The 22128-nt window shown below is 39.7% G+C and overlaps 1 protein-coding gene across 1 annotated transcript in view; it reads right to left on the bottom strand.

The window, feature by feature from the left end:
* Positions 1-18478, bottom strand: part of SLC1A3 (solute carrier family 1 (glial high affinity glutamate transporter), member 3) — a 74647-nt gene extending 56169 nt beyond the window's left edge. The window contains exons 1-2 of the mRNA XM_004678097.2: positions 18121-18478; positions 16230-16501 (exon numbers count right to left, since the gene is read on the bottom strand). Coding sequence (XP_004678154.1) covers positions 16230-16410 — 181 coding nt within the window. The 5' untranslated portion in view covers positions 16411-16501; positions 18121-18478. The remainder of the gene's footprint in view (positions 1-16229; positions 16502-18120) is intronic.
* Positions 18479-22128: the final 3650 nt, after the last annotated feature.

Raw genomic sequence — 22128 nt, 5'->3', positions numbered from 1 at the left:
TCCCCTAACCCATCAATCTGTGGCATATATGGTACTTACTTTGTGCGACCAGTATTCACTACATATTAGGAAGAAAGTAAGCCATCTCAGTGAATGGATTCTGGGCAATGAATGATTCTGGGAAACTTATGAATTACAGCCTCTTAACTCTCCAACCTGCCAAATTGATCTTTATCAGAGCAATAGCAAGACATTCAGGTAGGCAAAGCCTCCAGTGATGGTGATATTTTCCTTCTGTCTCTTTCTAGTCAACAAGCTGGTCTTGCTTGGAAGTATAATCCTGGCCTCAGTTTCTCTAAGATGTCTCAGTTTCTTTACCGCCTCTAGAATCCTAAGAGCTCTATCTTTATAGGTAGAACAACAGAAAGGTGATATCATTTATTTATAAGGGGTGGCTATAGTTCAAGCTTTGAAGAATAGAGTTATTGCAAATATATCTTGAATCAGTTTTGTCCCAGGCTATGCTCTGATTTGTTGACAACTTCTGGGTTTACCCGAGTTGTTTATATTCTTGGGGAAGAGGAGATTATGTTGGGGCAGGGGGATATTCATTGAGCCTTTACTATGTGAATGGTGACATGATCCTCACCACAAATTTACGAAGTAGATATTGTCATGTCTGTCTGAAGATGAATAAACTGATGCTCAGAAGTTAACTTGCCCAAGATGGCACAGCTGGTAATTGGTTGCCATTGGTGATTCTAAACCTGTCTTTCTAATGTACCTTAATATCTCTCAAAAGTCAAGCACAGCGTAGCAGACTTAACCTGAGAGCAGTTCCCAAATAAGCCTGGCTCTAGGGTCTTCAACACCTTTAACCCCCAAACTGTGGAAGAGCCTTAACAATGACCTGATATCTTGGAATCCTTCACACGTCAAAACTGGGTTATTAGTACCAGATCATTGTTTCAAATGGTTCTCCCAAATTCCTTTTAATGGAATGATTTAAGTAGACTCGAATAAACTTTAATAACTAAAATAGCCTTACTTTTCCCTCTCCTGCACACACTTTGATCCTTAGAAACAAAAAAGTAAGAAAGGGGGAAAGGACAGTACAAAAACTTGCCCAGGTTCCCATGCATAACGACAACTGACAGTTGTTAAGCACATACAAAGTACCAAGTTGTCAAGGATACTTTGCTTCAAGGGTACCTTGGGGCCTGGACTAGTGTCTCACACATCTCATGGATGAAGAATCAGAGTCCCTGCGAGGAGAGTGAGTAGCCAAAACTACAGCTGCTCCAGGGTGGAACACTCACAGGTGCAGAGAAGAGTCAGACTTCTTCCGCACGTCTAGGTGAGCAGCCGAGGTGGGCTTCTCTCCTGACTGTCCATACTCACCAACTCTTCCTCACACATGACCTTGTTGTAGTTAACACTAAAGAGCCTATGTTCATACGCATATTTTGCCTACCTTCTGTTCTATTTTGAATTAAGTTGACTATATTGAGCTTATGTTGGGAAAAGGTTTTGTTGATTTTACTTCATGAAGTCAACATCTAGGTCTTTTTGGCTCATTTGTGAATGAATAAATCAAAGACATTTTTCTCCAGCTTCTGATAGGCTGTGTGAACAAGTGGGAAGTTGACTAGTCATCAGTATCAAATCAAGAGGAAGTGCCCCAAACATGAAGACTGCTTTTTGGGGTAAGCAGCTCAGGTTTCTAATTACATTCTAGTTCAGTAATGAAAAAGAACCAGGGTTCTCCTAGCCTGCCACACAGTCTATTTTAGAGCCTTCTACACCGCCCTTCCACCCGATTAGAGGACACAGGGCAGCCGAGGGCTGCTTCTTTCATGGGGTTGTGTGGTCACGGCCTCTGCGAAGCTGAGCTCCATTAGTGAGCACTTATTTGAAGCACATTGATTGATGTTCCCAGAGCTAACAAAACCTTCATGGCCACCTGATCTTTAGTGCACAAGAACAGACTCTATGATTGAATTCTGTGCATCAAGAACAATATTCAGAATAGTTTCCTGTCAGGGTTTGTTAGAGCTGAAGCTACGTTTGCATCTTGGTGACATTATATAATATGCAGATGTTAAGAGTAACACCCAGACTATACACGCTCACTCAAGTCTGATCTCATTTCTGTTGCAGCATTTTAACAAGATTTCAGGAATCTAGGAAATATCTTAATTAAGGTGTTCCAGGTAATCAGAATTAACCAGACTGGTTTGGTGCTGGGAACAAGGATGCATACTTTGCTGAAATACTTTCTTCTAACCTGAAAAGTTCAAGCAGTGAGTCCTTCAGGGGTTCACTGGCTCCCCTGGGGAGTCCATATAACAAATACTTCTTTGGAAGATTAAATGTCACTTCACTTTCTAAACCAAGACACAATGTGTACACTGGAGCCTCAGAAAGAATACATCATGTCTGGCCTGCTTGTGAAGGCCAGACAGGCACAAGTTGAATGCTAAAGACCTACTTCAAGAATTTGGTCCATATTTGATCTGATAGAATTATCAATAATATTTAGAAACCAGGAAATTTTTAAAAGAATGAGACACATTTTAAAGTCAAATTTGGACCAAATCACCCAATTAAACTTATGGTAGTGTTAGAGTTAGAAATAGTAAAATTTTACTCATGTTTCTGCCCTATCTATGAGCTCTGTGATAAAGTGGTTGGCAGACCAAAACCTAAAGTAATTACTCTATGTATAATTCTCCAAAAAAGAAGGATTTGCTCCCAAACCTCAGATACCACAGAGAATCACAAGTCACAGTGGCTCTGACCTTGACTGAGACCTCACATTCTGAGGCTGTTATGAGGAAACTACCTAGGACCCACCCAGGATGAACCAACTGGTGCTGCTTGATACTGCAAACCCATCAGAGGGCATTTAAACTCCCATTCAGAAAAAGCCTGGCCAGCAGATTTTCTGTCAGAAGGGGGCTTATATGCAATATGATGCCAGGAAAATAATACTATCGAATAGTTTTTGTTGATAGTACACCACTGGTTTGATGTGACAAAATACTGTTTCTCAACCAGGACCCTTTCATTTATGTAGCAAAACCCACTAGCGCTACCTTGTCTCATGGTTACCAGAATCTACTTTATGCTGTAACAAAATCACAGGAGTGACAATTATCATCTTTGCCTGTGCAAAGGTGAAACAAGGTCACACTCAGCAAGTGAGCTGCTTAGAGCAGGTAGGGGTCTGTCTTACTGGCAAAGCTGCTTCTCTTGCTGTGAGGACACACAGAACAGATGCTCTAACAGATGTTTGGTGAATGAACGACATAGGGATTCTAGCCCATTCCTGCCTTCACTCTCCATGTGTTTGCCCTAGGCCTCAGTTCTTCTCCCTCTAATTTGAAACAGAGAAGGTCCAATATGTAAACATCACCCTTGCCTGGGCTAGGGCAGTTGCTTTAACTGATGCCTCCATTCTGCTTCACCTCTCCCCCAAATCACCCCCTTTCAACCTATTCAAAATGTAATATCCAGAGAGATTCTTTTAAATCTATGCCTGCAAGTCCCTCCTCTCTGCTCTCCTCACTGCTTCTCCTCCCCACAGGGCAGAAGCCTAAGGCCAAGCAGTGGCTTTACCTGGGCACTTGGGGCTTCCTCAGCTCCTCTGTGCTTACAATCCATCTTCTGCTCCACCCCCTTGCCTCTCAGCAATTAGTCCTTATTCTTCCATCACCTAAGACATGGTTCTCCTTAAGACCCAAGGCCCTTGAAAGGCTCTTCCCTTTGCCTAGAATAATAATCTTTACAGATAGTCACAAGCTTTACTTCTGTTAAGACTTAGCTTAATGTCACTTTTTAAATGAGGTCCCCCCTGAACTTTCTTCTCTCTTAGCTGAATTTGTTTCAGTTCTTAGCACCTTCCAAACTACAAGTTTCTTTCATTATTGTTTCTGCCTGTTTAAAATGTAAGCTCCATAAAGTGTGGGTCGTTTTTTGCATGTCAGTTGAGTGACATGTATACTAAGCTTCTAAAATAATTGCTGACACATAATAGGTGCTCAATATATTACCCAGTGACTGAACAACCCGAAGGGCTTATTCTTTTTGATGCTTGGTATCCACTATTCTTGGACTAGGGAAGAGTCCTGTGCATCTCCTTCCCCATGCACCCCCTCCCCAAGCACTTCCCCTCTCTCCTCCCCTCCTTGCTGGTGTTGAAATCATTTCCTGAATGGAGGAGTCGCTTTAATCTGTGTCCCATGGGAAATCTTAATCTCTTGTAGTCCGTGAGCATAGTAACCTACCTGAACAACATCCATTCTCTCCTCTTCCTAACTCATCATTATTGGGATCTATGAAACTGGATCCAGGCTGAATTTATATGTTTCTTATATGCTTAGCTTTCTGGCTTCGCTACTAGGAGTGATAGCTCCTGATCTCAAATTCTCTTGTGTGACAGGTTTTTTGAGAGTGAGGGAGAGTAGGTGTGATGCTGAGAATTAGAGTAAAAGTTCTGGGCCTAATCTTGCCATTAGTAGATACTTAAAGATTTCATACTTGTAACAAACTTACTGGACTTGATAATCGCTATTCTGTAGATGAGTCTGGGTCATAGAAAGGGTAAGTCACTTGTCCAAGTTCATGTGGCCAAGAAGGGTTTCAAACTTAGCTTTGCTTATTTCCTTATACCATATATTCAAATGATATCATCTCTTTGGAAGTCTTTTTTTTAAGATTTATTTATTTTATGTATTTATTTATGCATACATAAGAGCTGGGGTACAGGCCAGAGGGACAGGAGCTGTGAGAGGATTCACCAGAGACAGAGCGGGGAGCAGAATGGGCAGATTGACAAAGTACACCACTGAGGGCAGCCGCGGGAGAGACAGGAGAGGTCTGCCACGCTATGTGGGTCACCTCCCTGGTCACCTTCTTGGCCAGGGATCAAAGTTGAAGCAGGCCAAAGCAGGCATGGCCAGCTTCCCAGTGCTATGCTTTAACTTGCTGCACCGCCAGGGAGGGACTTTTTATTTTTTTAATGTACAAAATGAGAGGGATAGCTTGTAAAATCTATCCCTCTAAAATCTTTATGAGCTTTAATATTCTCAGCTGTGTGTGTTGGAATGACAAGGATCACATATACCAAAGCGTTATCCATCTTAGCCATGAATTCCTCTTGTTTCTTCTAGTGAATTCTAAAGTCCTTGAAGATGTATTTAAAAACCTTTACTAAGTCAAACACATTTTATCACATTGGTCATTGTGGATTTTATGGCAGGTAGGCAATAATAATGAGAGACTAAATGGATTTCAGTATTCACTAGAGTGTAGACCAACTTGGAAAAATATGCCTGTTTCTTGCAACCTGATGAAGCTGGTGGAATAAATTCCATTTGCTCATCTTCACAAACAGGACAAGAGCAAAATGGCAAATTTACCTGCCTACGATGGCTGCTGGTCCCTGCCCTTTTGTTTAGCCCAAATTTCCAGGCATTTCTTGAAGAGACCTACTGTGCAGTTAAACAGCCTTCCTACCCTCCCCCACACCTCTGCTCCCACATCCTTCAGAGGTTTAGGCCCTGGCTTGGCTCATTCTTTTGTGGTATTTCCTGTGGCTGGAGGTGGGGAATACCTGCTCCAGCCTTGTTCCACTGGGGGTGCCTGGATGAGGCTCCCCTACTGACTGCTGTTGATCCACCTGGGGGCAGCTCTGAGAGAGAACGTTAGCAGAAGGAACCTGGGTGTTCTGAAAAGTCTCGCACTTTCTTCCTACAACTGCACTAGCAGAGGCTGTGTGAAATGGCAATTCGACTTACCAATCACCTTAGAGGCCTTTAAATGACCAATCCGTTTTCATTAAAAGAAATTTCTGCCTTAAAGACAGCAGCTAAATGCATCAAACCCTGTTGTCTTCTGGTTAAAAAAAAAATATGAATGAGTAGAAATTGGAAATGAAATATAGTTGAATGTATTTAAATATATTTAAAGTTTTCCAAGTTTTTCCTGAACTGTTTCTGGTGTGTCCATACTCACCAAAACACACAAACTGTTCCTGGCAGTCTACTTATCCTTACTTCTGGTAATGGCAACAGTGAGGGTAACTCTGATTTAACTCCCATCATTTGGGAGAGATACAGACTCGATGGGATACAAATGAACAATATTTATCAGATTCACAAATGTGTATACTTTTAGCCTCAGCAAGTTCACTTCTAAGATACATCCCACAGATAGACTTTACCTAGGTGACTTTTACACAAGTCTCTTCATTCTGCCCTAACAAATATATCTGAAAGGTAGAAGCAACTTAAGTATCCATCAATTGGGAATTGCTCAAATAAATCATGTCTTAGTGCAGCCCTGGGAGAGAATAGGAGCCTCTTTGTACACTAAAACATATGGATTGCTAGCCAAGGTATTGTAAAGTGAAAAAAACAAGGTATAAACTGGGCTATAGGCACTGTGCCACTATGTGCATACAAAACCAAAAATACTTTAGAGTATTCATAAAGTAACTCTAAAGGAACACCAGCAACTGCTAAGGTAAACTGGATCCTGCTGTGGGATGTGGGTGTGTATGCTGCTTTCATTTTATTCTTTTGTTCTTTTGGAGCATTGTAAATGTATTTATTTCCCGAGTAAAATAACAAAATAAGCAAAGAAAGATGGCTCCAACTTTTTTTCTTTAATCTGCCTGAATTCTATTCTACATCATTTCTGCCAGACGCCTGGATCTTTCTAACAACTCACTTTGGGTCTGGATTGGTTTCTCCTCAATCTTGCTTTAATTTGCTCTAACAATGAGTCTGCTCAATTTGGGCTTTGGAGAGGAAAGTCACTCGTTATGCTCAGATTTATAGGGAGTGGAAGGATCACTTTTTGACCAAACAACTCTTTTTTTTTTTTTTCTGGGGACAAGGAAGTAATGTGAAAAAATGCTCTGAACTCAATCATTATAGGCTCATGGGCTGCTTCAACCAATTAGCCCTTGGAGTTACAAGTATACCAAAGCCGAAAAACCACATTATAAACCACTCAGCAAAGGTAACATGGTCTTTCATCATCGTTTCTATTGTGTAAAGTATTGCCATGCCAGAACTTACAAAGCCCTGGGAAGTTTACTAAAGCCAGCTTTGTTTACATGACTACTTAATATGTCTTAAAAAAGCAAATCCAAGAAGACAAAAATAAATATATAAAAAGGAAGACAATTTTGGTCTTACACAGTCTCAAAAAACTCATCCTGTCAATAGTTGGTCTCTTGATGCCTTTACCTTCAACTCATCAATAAGCTGAAGACATTGGCGGACACATGTACACTGGTATTTTGCCCTGTTTGATTTCAAGATGGAATTTCAAGTGCTGCAGTGTGTCTAAAAGCCAGAACCATCTTTTCAGGGTGAGAAGGTAACTGTCCAGCAATTATCCATCTCTACTCTCATTAGGGTTAAATGGGCCTCATCTTACAAGAGAAGGTCTCTCGCTAATTAAATAGCCAGCTGTTTTGTCTCAGGGAAGCAACAATACTTTGTGGCCTGGAGTTGCTGCTGGAGAAATGAAGAAGTCACTTTGGGTGTAGGAAGAATGGAGTTCCTCTCTGGAGACAGAAACTCGGTCTTGAAATTCAAAACTTAAGGGTGCCTTTCAACAAGTTGATCCTAAATTTACCTTCCAATCTTGGACATGATACACAGAGAAAGAAAGGAGTGCCTTTTCCCTACCTTATCGTAACTTACCCGGGTACATCTTCTTTATCTAGTTTTGAGGTTTTTATTCTTCCGTTGGTTTCAGAACCACTTAAGCTCATCTCTTGATTAGGTTTTGTGATGGTGCTATTGATCGTTAAGCAATAAGCTCTGGACAATTTTGACAGCAGAGAAGCTTGACATAAAACTCAACTTTTTTTTTTTTTTTTAACTCTGAGCAAATAGCTAAACCTCTTGCCCTGAAGTGCTCTGTGTGTTTCCTCATCTCACAGCAATGCTCCAGCTCACCTACTGCCAGACCGAACACTTGACGAATGATAGCACACCAGTGTTCCATAAATACCAAGTGCTCTGCCACCTGGAATGCACAGCTTGGAAAAGATGGTACTTAGAATTCAGTTGCTTCTTCCAAACAGTGTAGGCTTTTTGCAACCTTGTTTATTGTCTAGCAAAAACAAAGGCCCACAATTTTTTCCTCTGATTTAGGAGCGATGGGCAGAAGACTGAAGGGCCAGCAGAGGTGACTGCAGAGATGGCCTCCCTCATTCCTCACACAATGGTGAGGAAACATTGATGATGATTCAGAGTGGGGAAGTCTGTTGTCGTCAAGAAGTCCTCGGGCAGAGAAGGTGGGTGCTTGTTTTATGGTAGAAACTCACTGGAATATGTTGGAAGAAAAGCAACATCGGGAAAAAAATCCTTAAAATTTTATAGCACTGTGGAAAACACTATGTTTCTCATTCCACATATTCTGTTGCAAATTAGATTTTAGATGATAGAAATTTGGAATTGGGTGTAGACATTTGCCCAAATGTACTTTGCTGATAAGCAGCATGTGCAGCTGAGATTTGTCTTCAATCCAGGACGGATTTAGTGGATGGCAGAGCTGGGTCTGTAACTGGGACCTTTGGACTCTCAGCTGCATTCTAGACATTTGTGGATGCCAGTTAGAAGGAGAAAGGACCTTCCATGAACTTACATTGCTGCAGATGCAATGCAGGAGAGCTTTATGAATGCTAGCATTGCAACAGGGGAGGGTATGTTTTTATTGCAGGTAATTGTTCTGACCATGCCTATCTATGTGACTGCATACTTGAAAGAAAAACAGATCTGAAAACTGCCTGCTGAGTTTTCTCATTATCTGAATTAATGGGAAGAAAATAGTGTGAAATGAAATCCAGAGATAATCTTAGAACAACACAAAGCTTTCTATCCACAACTTGAATATGACCTTAATGAACTGTTAGAAACCAACAACATTTCTCCCAAGTTTCTAGATCCCCTTATTTTGTCTACCCCCATTCTGATGGAAGTGGCAGTAATGAGCAATAGAAACCAAAAGGATGATGAAAAGGAGAAACCAGGGAGCTGGGGAATGCCTAAGATTGGTCTCAAGTGGTCTGAACAAAAACACACTATTGAGAATATTAAACCATTTCTCAGCCATTTCCCATGTTCCTGAGGGAGGTATCTACTGTCACTGCTCCCTCCACTGAGCGGTGGGTATTGTGATAAGCACTGGCTGGGGATTACTTTCTGCTCTGGCTCAGGAGGCCAGGTAGGTGAGGCACAGATAGTGATGTATCACTTACGCTGAGGCCTTCATCTCTGCCTCTCAAAGCCCTTTACATCTATTAAGTCTCTTCCTACAACGCTCTTGGCTTTCTTCTCTAGCCAAGAAAACAGAAACCACTTCTCCTTGACCTAAACCAGGAGTCCATCTTATCTCCTCCCCACAGTGCACACTTTCATGCAGTATCATAGCAAAGATGGAAGCGAAAGGAAAGGGACTTACAGTTTCCATGGAGCTTTTACCTGCCACACATTTAAGGAAATTGTTGAAAGTTACATGGTTGTAACATGGTTGTAAAATGGAAGAACTGAGATAAAAATCTTGGCAGGAGGTGACATAATTATAGTATTTTACACATGAGAAAACAGGGGCCTAGTTGCAGAACTGGGGCCTGAGCTGAAGTGTCTGACTCCAGAATTTGTCACTCGGATCCACATCCCTGCATCTTACTGAATTAGACCCATGTGCCAGGAGGCAGGTCCTTGGAATGCTTTTTGAGTTTAATGGGGTAGACTGTAGAAAATGGCAGAGAAGGCTGGGGTTCCAGGGTGCTCTGGGCATATGTTATGTATTTTGTATTGCTGGGCCTGGTGGTTTTTCTGCATTTCTGCTTCCTTGGGGAGAAGACGTAGCAGAGAGAAGTCAGACTTGAGTCCTACACCCTCTCCCTGAGTCACTCCACCGGAGCAGAGCATGTGCATCCCATTTCTCAGCTTGCAAGGTCTAACCCTTCTCTCCCAGCCCTCTGCCCTGGGAGCTGCTGTGAATTGCAGCCAATAGCTGCGTTCTGTCTGCTCCATAATTCTTAGGGAGGCTCTCTTTCCACAGATTCTTGCAGCTCCTCTCCCTCCTCATTTCCAGGAAGTGTTGACGAAACCATAAATCTGAACCCAGAAACCCACTCACCGTTCTTTGGGTTTCTGCCATTACCCTGTGTAGAGAAAGCCTGTTCTCTCAGTGAACTCAGAGGATGCCGGCGTGGGTAGTAGGCTGCACCCACTCCACTAACCCCAGTGGTTGCCTAGTTTGATCCCACAACTAGTCACTTCAGTATAGCAGCTGATAGTTAAGCAACTGGCAGAAACCCATTAGCTTGAACCAGCTGATTCAGCTAGATATTGGGACTATCTGAGGCACAGAACACCACAAAGGCATTTTCTGGAAGATACTTCCTTAAGTCATAAAGAATGGCCCCAGAGTTCATACCTTTCTGAGAACAAACCCAATTACAGAGTAGTTTATGCGCAGAGTAGCCCAATTCACTTATTAGCATTCATTTAATATTCAAAGATAGCACCTGCACTTGCTCAGTACGGGGCTTATGAGCACCCAAAACTCTACAGTGAGTCTCCAGTACTCGCTCCACTGCTGTGGTATCCCACTTCTCCAGTTTAACATGTCCCAAAATGAGTTTATAATCCCATTCTTCCTCCCACCGAAATCTCCCTCGTCTAGTCTACCTTCTAGTCTAGTCACATTGACAAGCTCGCAGTTACTATGCCAGAAGCTTCTTCTGTCAGCACTCCTGCAATCTGCCCTCAGGACTCAGGAGTTTAGTGCTCCTTTCCATCCTTCCTATCCTTGTCAGTGTAGCTCCTTAGCTAATTGCGTAACAAAACCAGGACGGACATTTCCTGAAAGGAAGGAGACAGCACTCAGAGAGTGTGGTAGATAAAAGAATGAACTTGGAGCCAGAGTGGGTGGATTTGAATCCAGTCAATGTACGTTAATTAGGGGATAAATCTCTGAGCTTCAGTGTCTTCATCTGTAAAATGAGATTAATCGAAAGCCTACCCTGCCTAGCTTGTGGTGAGAATTAAGTAACATTAATATACTAACAACACTGAAACATTGCTGGGCACAGTCAGTGTTCCCTATCATATTATTTATATCGTGACAGATGAGGAAACTGAGGTTCAGAGCAATTAAATATCTTTTTTAAGATCACCCAACTATGCAATAATACAGATAAAATTTAGTATGCTTAATAAAAAGCTACTGTTTTTTAAGATGTGGTACAAGGGTTCCCGGTGCAATTGTTATTAAAGAAATGGAAACTAAAGTATCAATACAGACATCAGATATATGGATAATATAGTCTCACTGAAGAAAATGTTCAGTTAATAACAGGTCTTACTACCTCTGAGCTGTATATTCATATGTCACTTCCCTCCTCCCCCATCCGTCTCTCCTAAACTACCAGAGGGCAGACTTATTGCATAGCCCAGGGCTAGACATACAACAGTCTATTTGTTAGATTGCTTAATAGCATTCAATCCTTTAAAGAAAAAAACATAACTTATTTATTTAACAGAGTAGAAAATAGGTGACTGTGGTAAAAAGTGTTCAAACTATAAAAAAGTTTTTAAAGGAAAGTAATATTTCTCTCATCCCACTCCCCAAACACCCTGCTCCTAACCCAAGAGGAAGCTAAGATGACCAGTTTATTGCCTACCACAGACAGACAATGCTTTGAATTTTAGTGCAATTTAAATACAGTTTTAAATAGTGTTAAGGACTAGTTGACAACATTTCATATAAATTTAGTCAGATGTGACCATAGAGTTGAGGCACACAGCAAGGGAGGGGACGGGAGAGTGCTCAAAGCAGAGGAGAGAAAAGCACAAGGGACTGTGGTGATGGATCATGGGTGCGATGGTGGTGAAGAACTAAGGGGATGCACCTGAGAGGAGAAATCAAATACTGTACAAAAATGAACAATGATGTAAGAAAAGAAATATATATAATTCAAAAAAATTTTAGTATGTTTTCTTCGCAAGACATTACCGATTTCCCAAAAAGCCATATAAAGGACAACGCAAATATGAGCTCTGTGTGTGTAGATCAGTAACAGAGAAAGGTATTATTTCCTGTGTTTGTGAATTCCCTCAGGCCAATTCTACACAATTCTATTTACAGTTTCTATTCGTTTACATGTGATCGTATGACCCATTTCTTCAGAATTCTTTTGCCTGAGATTTCTTTCTTTCTTTCTTTTTTTTTTATTGTACTATAGTCGTCCCTTGGACATGGAAAGTCTCAGAGTTCTGTGGCTTGAACATGACAAGGGACTTTCCTTTTTTTCAGTGAGATGTCTGAGGTCACTCTGACACAACTTTACCACAGTTTGAAATGAAAAAGTGTTTCCTGGAGAGAGAAAGACAGTAAACACTCTTTTCTGTGTGGTTTTGTACGATACCTGCAACCAAAGAATTCTCCAAGACACTTTAGCTAACACTTCGGTAATGAGCACTCATAAAGGACTTAACACTTGGAACTGCCTTCTCTTCTGTTTCTAACCTGATCCTGTTGGGTGTGTTTTGTCACAGCACAGTATACTCAATATGTGACATGAGTTAGAAATGACATAAGACATGCCATTGCTTAAAAATGACTTCACATTGCACATGTGGTTCTATGCCTGCCTGTGAGTATCATGAATTGGTGTTGAAATGTTTATAATTCCATTTTATTTTGAATAGATGTATTGACATGTCTCTACTCCTTGCAGTATTTTTTTTTTAACGATCTTCCTTGACTTACAATGGAATCATATTTCAAGAAATCTACTGTAAGTTGAAACTATCATAAGTGGAAGATGCATTTAATACACCTTATCTGTGAATATTATAGCTCAGTCTAGCTTACCTTAAAAGTGCAGAAAACACTTAGTCTTTAGTAGGGAAAAATCATCCAACACAAAGCCTGTTTTATAACAAAGTGTTGAATATCTCATGTAGTTTGTTGAATACTGTACTCAAAGTGAAAATGGAACCATGGTTTCTCTTGAATACATATTGCTTCTGCCTTATTGTAATGGAAAAATCATAAGTCAAACCACTTTAAGTTGGAGACCATCTGTAGCTACCACTTACATATATTAAAAAAAAAACAAACATTTTCTTTTAAAAAGACAAAACAGACTGAGTAACAGATTCTCCTCAACATACATGTATTCTCAGTCTTCTATTTTTTTAAACTAAATCAAAACCTAAGAATTAAAAATTGAATAGCTATAGTTTTCTCACCTCATCTTTGGAGGAAATAACTATTTTCTTTTTCCTTGATAACATCCATTTTTTTTTCCTATGCTGCCACAATATAAAGTGGAGAGCTTATATCCAGGCATGTTCTTTCCTTATTATTTCTTCAGGGACTGATGCAGACATGGATCTGGTGATGAGCTGAATGGAGCCTTTTTCTCTACTGATATGTCAACAGAAGACACACCAAGAGATAACCGACGAGTTCTTCCTCCTCTCCTAAATCTAGTTGCTACTTCATTGTCTACTTGTGAGAGTTAAGTCTTTAGTGTCGACTCAGTGGTCTTGCTGACTATCAATGAGCTCTTTTCATTTGTTTCTTTGTGAGTGCCTTCTTCTCGTTATTTCTCCCTCCTCAGTTTCCACTGGTAAAGCCAACCATGAAGGCATCCTGCCAAGTTATCTACCCCTGCTCAGCCAAGTCATTGCAGTTCTCACAAGCCTTATTGGGCCAGGAAGTGATCCCAGAACTCCTAGAGAAAACGGACTCTTAAACCCTGGCATTATCTGTCTTCTCTTAGGAATGTTATTTCCTTGTAATCAATTAGAAAGTTCCTACTCCATCGACCTGCTTTCCAAGTCCAGATTTTATTACTTTCCATTACTCTGTGAAACATTTCTGTCCTAGATATTGTGCTCTTATATTTAAGCATTTCTGCCTCTTTTTTAAAAAAAAATTTTCAAAGATTTATTTATTTATGCTTATAGAACTGGGGTACAGGCCAGAAGTGTGGTGTGGTGGGTGAGGATTCACCAGAGATAGAGTGGGGAGCAAAATAGGCAGATCTACTGAAATACACTAAGGGGAGCAGCGGGCGAGACAGGAAAAAGTCTGCCATGCCATATGGGTCAGCTCCCTGGCTGGGGATTGAACTCGTGCTGTAGTGGCTTCTGAGAGCTTCATGGTGCGGTGCTTAAACCCCTGTGCCACCAGGGAGAGGCCACATTTCTGCCTCTTTTTCAAACATATTCCAGAATCACAGAGCTCTATCACTATACATATAGGGTTGCAAACTAAATGGTGTTTGTTAAAAAAATGACTTAATAATTTTCAGGAGAATTATAATTTTCATTGAGTTTAACTAGGTAAATTGTATAACGAAATGACAATGTGATATGAGTGTATCTAGCACTACTTCTGCTTGGCTTCTACCAAGACATTAGCATTTCTCTTTCTGGCATTTCTCACACGATGTCAACCAGTCAGCAGAGCAGAGAGGCAAGATGGCAGGTTGTTTAAAAGAATGTCATCTGGCACTAGACAGCACTAAGTAGTTCTAGCATTTACTAGCTGCATGATTTTGGCCAAAGTACTTGTCCTCTCCACACTTAGTCTCCTCTTCTATAAAATGAGGATCATAGTAATTATAACTTTACACTCACTTCATAAACTTGTTTAAGGATTAAGTGTGCTAGGATCTAATAAAAATAATCTATAGAAAGTAGCTGAGCTACTGCTATATAATGTTCACTCTTATTACTATATAGCTATTGCTTGGCTTAACAACATCTGTAATTCGAATCAATAAATGGAGAGAGTTTACCACATTTTACACAGACTTCTAAACCAATGAGGCAGGATCACAACACTTCTTCCAGAAATGTATTCAAACCTGGGAACCTATCAAGAGCAGTCTCTAGGTTCATGAATGGTGCAGTTTTTGGTTAAGTTCTTTTTACATCTTGAAATAAAGTTATTATTTTCTTTTAAAAAAGTTTTATTTTCACCAGGGCATTTTCTCTTTGGACACCTTTACGATGAATTGAACAATCATTAATCATCAACAATGATGAAGAGAAGCCAATGGCCGATTAAGCATTAGACTGTAAATCTAAAGACAGAGGTTTAAGTCCTCTTTTTACCAAGCCTTGTTGAAATATATCTAAATTCATGACAAATTGCTCTTTTGCTGTCCTCCCTATAGGATTTTACTGTCCTGCCTTCTGGATAGAATTCTACTTATATTTAGAATCTGCAGAATTTTCTTAGTTTTTATAGTGATTATTCTCTATACTTGGTGAAGATAGTGGCAAACTCTAAGGTATAGAGAATAAAACTGCACGTAAATGCTTTTATTTGTGGCAGGCTAGTAGAAATTTAAATTAGAACACTTTCTACAACATGGTATTGGCTTAAGCGATTACCAACCTCAAGATTTTTCTATTGGTTAAGTCCAAAATTCTAAATAAATAGTTTTTTTTTTCAGGTATATTTTAAAGTAAGGTCAATGTTACCCATAAGTAAAAAACTGTAAGATACAAATAAGCCAAGAGAACAAATGATATTTCATTAGTAAAGATTACTGTCCACAATGCAAAATTAGAAACTGGATGAAATGCTTCAAAAATGGTATAGCTATTTATAGCAGGCGCTTTGAGGCAATGAATGAAAGAGATCTGTGTTAACATTCTCTCCAGTTTACCTTTCCCAGTCACTGGATGAGAGCGGGCAAACACATAAAAGATTCAGCCTCTGTGTCTAAGCCTCGCTCCCTTTCCTGTCAGTACCGGTTAGAATGGAATTACTCTTAGGGCCCTGTGGCTCATTTTGGGTATACTAATTGTGTAAATTAGTTTCAAGTGAAAGTGACATTGTTTAATGATTGCATTTTGGCTAAATCGAGACTGCATGCTTGCTTGCTTTTTTTTTTTTTTTTTAAACTGCTCAAGCCTAATGATTAAATTATCATTCTTCTGTGCTGTGCTCGTGAGATGAGAAAACATTTGATTTATTTCCCCTTTCCACAAGATCAATTGATTTGTGTTTTGCTTCTTTCAGGTTCTTTTGTGTTTATGATATACTGCTCCAAACACCCCCGAAGACCTGTCATTAAATGGAAAAACAACCTGTAAATTCAGAGGGAAGCCTACCAGAGGTTATCATTTTGAATACCTACAATCTGTCCCAGGCAACCAGTTGCCTCAGAGAAACAAGATCCAGGTTTTCTTTCTTTCTTTTTCAGTTGTTATCAAATGACTTACCCACAATGACAGCGGTGATAGTGAGCAGCACAAAAGCATTCCGAAATAGGTAACTTTTAACATCTTCCTTTGTGATGTTCTGCACTTTCTTCTTGGCTAACAGTGTGCGCTTTCGTACTCCTTGTTGAAATCTCTCCATCCTGCCCCCCGTCCTGGGCTCTTCTCCGTTGCTTTTAGTCATATTTTACTTATCTCGAGTATGTCTTCTTTGTACTTCAGTGTCTCCAGGTCACCCCCAGAAAGCCAGATCTTTTTGGCATTAGAGAATATAACTATAGCGTGAGAGAAAGAGACAGGAGTTACAGCCTCCAGTGGTGAGAAGTCAGTGCTGCTTCATACTGGGAGTAAGCTGTTGGCAGACTGCACAACTGACTCACTAGGTAGGGATCAGGGATTGGAGGGCAGCAATGCCAGGGTTCAATGCTAGAATGTGGCTCTTACTGGGCCACGTGTGAGAAAAATGAGCGTAAATTCAGAATATATGTGTACAAACTTCTGCTTCATCAAACTTCTGCTTCACCTTAAAAAATGTGTCCTTCCCTTTCCAATGAGAATATAAAAGGCTTCATCAGAAGTGGGTATGACTGAACATCACTGTACCCATCCAACTCTCCAAAACGTATTCAAATGCTTTGCCCAATATATACTCTCGATCAATGTGAAATGGAATTGAATGTAAAGCAAAGCTTAGTCATTACTGATGACATAGGTTTTGTACACGGGGGAGGCATACCCAAGTCAATAAAATGAATTGTGATACTGCTATTTTACAGGTTTATCTTTATAGGATACGTAATTATTTTCTACACTAAGGAAAAAATCTCTCAATTGTTATCAACTAGTAAATCTGGTCACAAAAGGAACACTACCCACAGAACTCTAGAAATACATTTGACTGTTTTACAGGCTAACTTCATTCTTTTTTTCCAAAGAAATACGGAATAAGTCTGGACCACCTATATATGATCTGAAATCATAATTCATTTTCATTGCTATGACAAGCCGAAGATCTAAGCAGCATTTGTCTTTGTGGCAAACTTACAGGGTGCTTCTGAGGAAACTATCCCTGACTTCTAAGTGTTTTAAAATTTAGGATTTCCAGCACCGATGAGGCGATGACTCCTATTTTCATTCCAAACATTACAGTGTGTGGTTTCTAGTTTCTTCAAAGTGCTCTTAGGTTATTTCAACACATCTAAGTAAGTCTCTCCTTGGTGGAAATCAACTACTTTGAAAACATTAAAGGATTCATCTTATCTCCTTAAAAGATTTCTAATCCATAATCTTCCCCTGATCAATCCCAATAAAAACCAGTTGTGCCAATGGAGTGTATCTGGCAATGCTGGCAACCAACGCGTGTCTGAAGAGACAGGAAGGCAAAAGACTCCTCAGAAGCTTTTGGCAAATCCAAGTGTAGGAAAAAAAAAAACAACCATGATTTGACTTAACAGTTTTTGACTTTTAGATAAAATTGCAGGTTGGGGGTCGGTGCCAGTAAGACCTCCTACTTGTTAAAAACTTCACAATTGATTAAAATTTTAGGGAGAAGTGACTGGGAGAAGGAGAGACCAGGTTTTTTTTTTTTTTTTTTTTTTTAAACTAATCTCTGATCCCCTTTCACAGTCATTTTTAAACAGAGGAGGTCAGTCTTGATTTCTATTCCATCTCGCACCACAGTCTGCACCAATCCATCCTGAATGACTCGAGCCCACATTAAGAGGAACCCGGCATTCACAGACACGCTGCTCACATTAAATTACCCACACGGACTTTATCTACCAAAATGGCTAGCTTTTACTCTCGCTACTCCTCTGCTTGGGAAACAGATTCTATTGGCAGAGAAATGAAACGAGAAACCAAACGCAGCAGGAAGACAGAGCGCGACACCTACCTTTTCTGATTTTGTAACGCGTGGAAGATACCCCAGGCAGTGACAAGGTGAACGTCCCAGGAGGTAGAGCCGGAAAGCACACGCGGCGAGCGCGGTGTAAATGTGCTCTGAAATTGCAAGTTACTATCAAGCAACTTAAGAAAAGGGGAGGAGTCTGTGCCGGGGGGAAAGGGGAGTGGGGAAATGAAAACTCCGCAGGGAGGGAGAGGGGGAAACCCGGGGTTTCTGGAATATTGATTAATCTTGGCGCACCAGAAGCATGCTTGCTGGCTTTGTTTCCCCCCTTAGAACACTTTCACGCTTTGTGGGTTCATTTTCATTCGAAATGCAAAACCCGGACTAGGAAGAACTGAAGAATGGAGAGCGCACACTCAGAAAGCTGGAGTCTTGGCTAGAACCGTTCCAAGAAGACTTTTCTATGGTTATATTTAATTATTTCACATTATTACAGGTTTCCTCCCCTTAAGGAAACATGAGAGTGTGCTCTTTTGCCTGGTGGTACAGCTGTTATGAAAGCGTCTCTCTTTTAAGAATTGGGGGGAAAAACTAACATTTCTTGGGAAGACTCAGAAAAGCAATCAAGTATGGAGGGGAAAAACGCTTACAACAATTCTCTAAACTTGCCTAAAGTTATTCAAAACACAAGATGAGACATGCCTTCGTGTTAGCATTTTAAACTCTATTATAACAAATCTAATTGAGCTCAAATTGCCTGCGTGGCAAAGACTAAAAAAGTAAAAAAAAAAAAAACAAAAAAAAAACACAAAGAGAACAGGATCTCTGCTAACCTGTAAAGTGGAAAGCATTTAAGAAGAGTGCAAACCTACACTCTACATCTCTTGATTTCAAGATAAGTTGCTGTACAGATAGATGGCTTAATTTTGAAGGATGCTGAATGTCTCCCGTTCCCTTTCTCCCACCCTATCCTTGAGGAGGGAAATAGATTATGAATAGATTTTTTGAAAATTAAAAATTCTTTTTGAGCAGGACTCAGCTCCAAAATTTAGAACTTGTTTAGCATGAAGAAAATAGTTTCATAGAAACAAAACCCAAACCAAAATTATAATTAGAGCTCTGTATTCTTGTCCCTTAAGTATCATTTTCCAAGCAAAGTCTGCTTAATTCTTGAGTCTGTATCCAACATGAAACTATGTCTTTTCCCCGTCATTAGCAAATCAAGATGCATCTGTCAGCTTCACTGTTTCTCTGTTTCTCCTAAGCCTTTTTGAGGACCTTTCTTTTGGTTGGAAAGCAATGGCACATATGTAAATGCTTTACAATTTTACAAGTAAGCAGCAGTTATAATGAGGTTTGAATTTGGTATCATTTTAAGAGTGTATTAAAAATATTAATTTTGAAAAAATATATATATAATTTTGTTCGTCCCAGCCCTCAGTATCTCTTCCTATTGATTTCTTAGTCATTCAGCATCTGTACCATGTTGGTTAACATTAAATTCTATTTTGTCTTCTGCTCCTTTTTGTTTGAAATCATGTTAAATTTTGCCTTCTCAACTAGATTATAAGTTCTCTGAGGGCAAGAACTGACCTTATACCTGATACATAATAAATATTAAGTAAATATAACTTGTAAGGGGATAACCTAATGCAAGGATAAAAAACAAAATGCTTTCAAACCTCCTGTGTTAAAACAAATCTACCAGTTTTTGTGTAGATTTGGTCTAGAGGTATATAGTAGGTGTTTCTCATACTATGTCTATATTTGAAAGCATTTACTTACTACTCTAGGTTCTCTGTGAACCATGTGACTGATTTGTCCTTATGTCATATGTAGTGACTTGTATTTCAAGGGTCTTAAGAGAAGTTTTTAAACGATTTTAAGTGGAATGTCAAACCCATTGACATTTCCATTTTCTACTTCTCTTTTCTACAGGCAAGACAAAAGACTGGAACAATCACACTTTGGTGGTCATAGACACGAGAAGTTGCTAATATTCCCCCTTTTCCCTTATTTTCTTAATCCCTAAAACTTGGTTAAAGACCATTTCATTAGTTTAGTTTGTCCAGACATTATGGGAGTCTGGGATACCCCTGAAAAGGGAAGTAATTCACCACTGAATGTTTTGTTGGCTGTAATAAAACCTAATGAGAAAATGAGATGCCAAGAGTGTCAGTTCAGAGTTCATCTGAATCACAGGGTTTTAGTGTGCAGGAAATATTGGGAATTCCTTCTTTTAACCACCATTTTCTCTTTTGAAAAGCTATTGCAACAATGCCCAGGGGCAACATGGGTTTACTCAACACATACTTCTGCCTTTTCCCCCTGTGCTATAAATAAGACCCTTAGGCACTGATACATTTTTTTCCTTCATAGAAGTATTCAATAAGTGAGAGACTAAGAAATTATGAACAAGCCTCTGTATGTCATATTTTATTTAAAGCTACTCAGGTAGGGGACCCAGAGCCAGGGAATCATATTAATTTTAGTTCAAGAGTGAAACCCAAGAGTGAAAAAAGAACCACATGTGGTAAATGCTGCTCCTGCTCCTTTTGAAAAAGCTGCCAAGATTTCTCTTTGAACATTCTATTATAAAGTATGTTGTAGGTAAATTCTTTTTTTGAGCAAAAAGTGATCACTAAAACAAGAAATAACCAAATCTAATTTATCCTTAAATGGACATCCCATTAATTAGTTTAAAATATGAGGAATCGTGGTTAACATGCATTTGAAAATTACAACATAGAACAGAACTGGCCAACTTCAGCATTCACGAGTAAAGAATTCTAGAATTTGAGGAAGAAAATGGATAGAAACTTTTTGACCTCTATAGGAGATCTCTCAGTTTTGTTTTTTATTTCATGAGGGAATTTGTCACTCCTTGTTCAAATAGCCTGCATTGTAGTGTCATTATAAGGAGTATAAATTCTTCTACATTTTTGAATCTGTAGAAAGAATATTAAGGCAATGAATGGGCCCTGGTTTTAACCCTGGTGCAAGTACTAAGATAGTAGGAGTAGAAGTACCCCTTGGGAGCAGGCTTTTCATTTTGTGTCAAATTTCTTCAGGCTTCAGTTGGAATATTAAAAGTAAAACAATGAAAAACCTATGGTGAGTTCGGTTTAGTTTGATTATTGACTGACTGGGTTCATTTTGAACCTGTATGAAACCTGAAAAATCCAACTATGGAGGGAAACTATAATAGGCCTTTATTATGTTCATTCATTCATTCAACAAACCTTGAGCAGCTACTGTGCTCCAAATACCAGTCTCTTTCCTCAAGAGCCCACAAACACACATCCACAATTATTTTGCAGTGGGTCACAGGAGCCCCACAGAGATTCATGGGAACTTTGTTCTGAGGACTATTGACTAATGCTGTCCACAGAGACCAAGAGTTTCTGACTCAGCAGGGTGTGTTTGGGCCCAAACACCAAATTAGAGTTCTTGAACTCTGCTCCTCGATAGTAGTGAGCCACAGGATTTAAGCACAGGTGATTTTGATTTTAGGTCAGTACAAGCACTTTAAGTGAATAAAAATTTAGTTAGGAAGCTGAGGAGGCCAAGGGGCATTTAGAAACCGGGGTAGTTCACACTCACATTAAAAAAAAAAAAAAGTTTGGATGAAAATACAATCTTAAGGCCCTTCAAGGAAAATCTGGTTTTAAGTCCAAACCACCTCTACCAGTATGTATTCTCTGAGTTCCTGGACTTACTACTTCCTTTGTTTTATTTGCCAGCATATTCTTTGAGCACATTCTAATGTTTTCACATGATACGGTTTAAGAAGTGGTCTGAGCAAGGGGAGAGGACTGCTGAACCCTAATTGAGAGAGAAGATGGCAAAAGGAGCCCCCTGTATAGATCTGCGAGTGGTGAGGCTGTATCGAACATTTCTTCATACTAAAACTGAAGAGGGTCTGCTTTTAAATGAAGATTTCACAAGTGTTATTGCTATTAATTATGACTTATATTGTGAAATGGCATTCTTCCCAGTTGCTCAACACATGCCAGCACTCCGAAGGACCAGAATCTTGAGTTAGCTGGGAAA

This window comes from Condylura cristata, unplaced genomic scaffold (genome assembly GCF_000260355.1).
Source record: "Condylura cristata isolate star-nosed mole 26May11 unplaced genomic scaffold, ConCri1.0 scaffold00007, whole genome shotgun sequence".
Taxonomy (NCBI): domain Eukaryota; kingdom Metazoa; phylum Chordata; class Mammalia; order Eulipotyphla; family Talpidae; genus Condylura; species Condylura cristata.
This window is presented reverse-complemented; position numbering and strand designations above follow the sequence as displayed.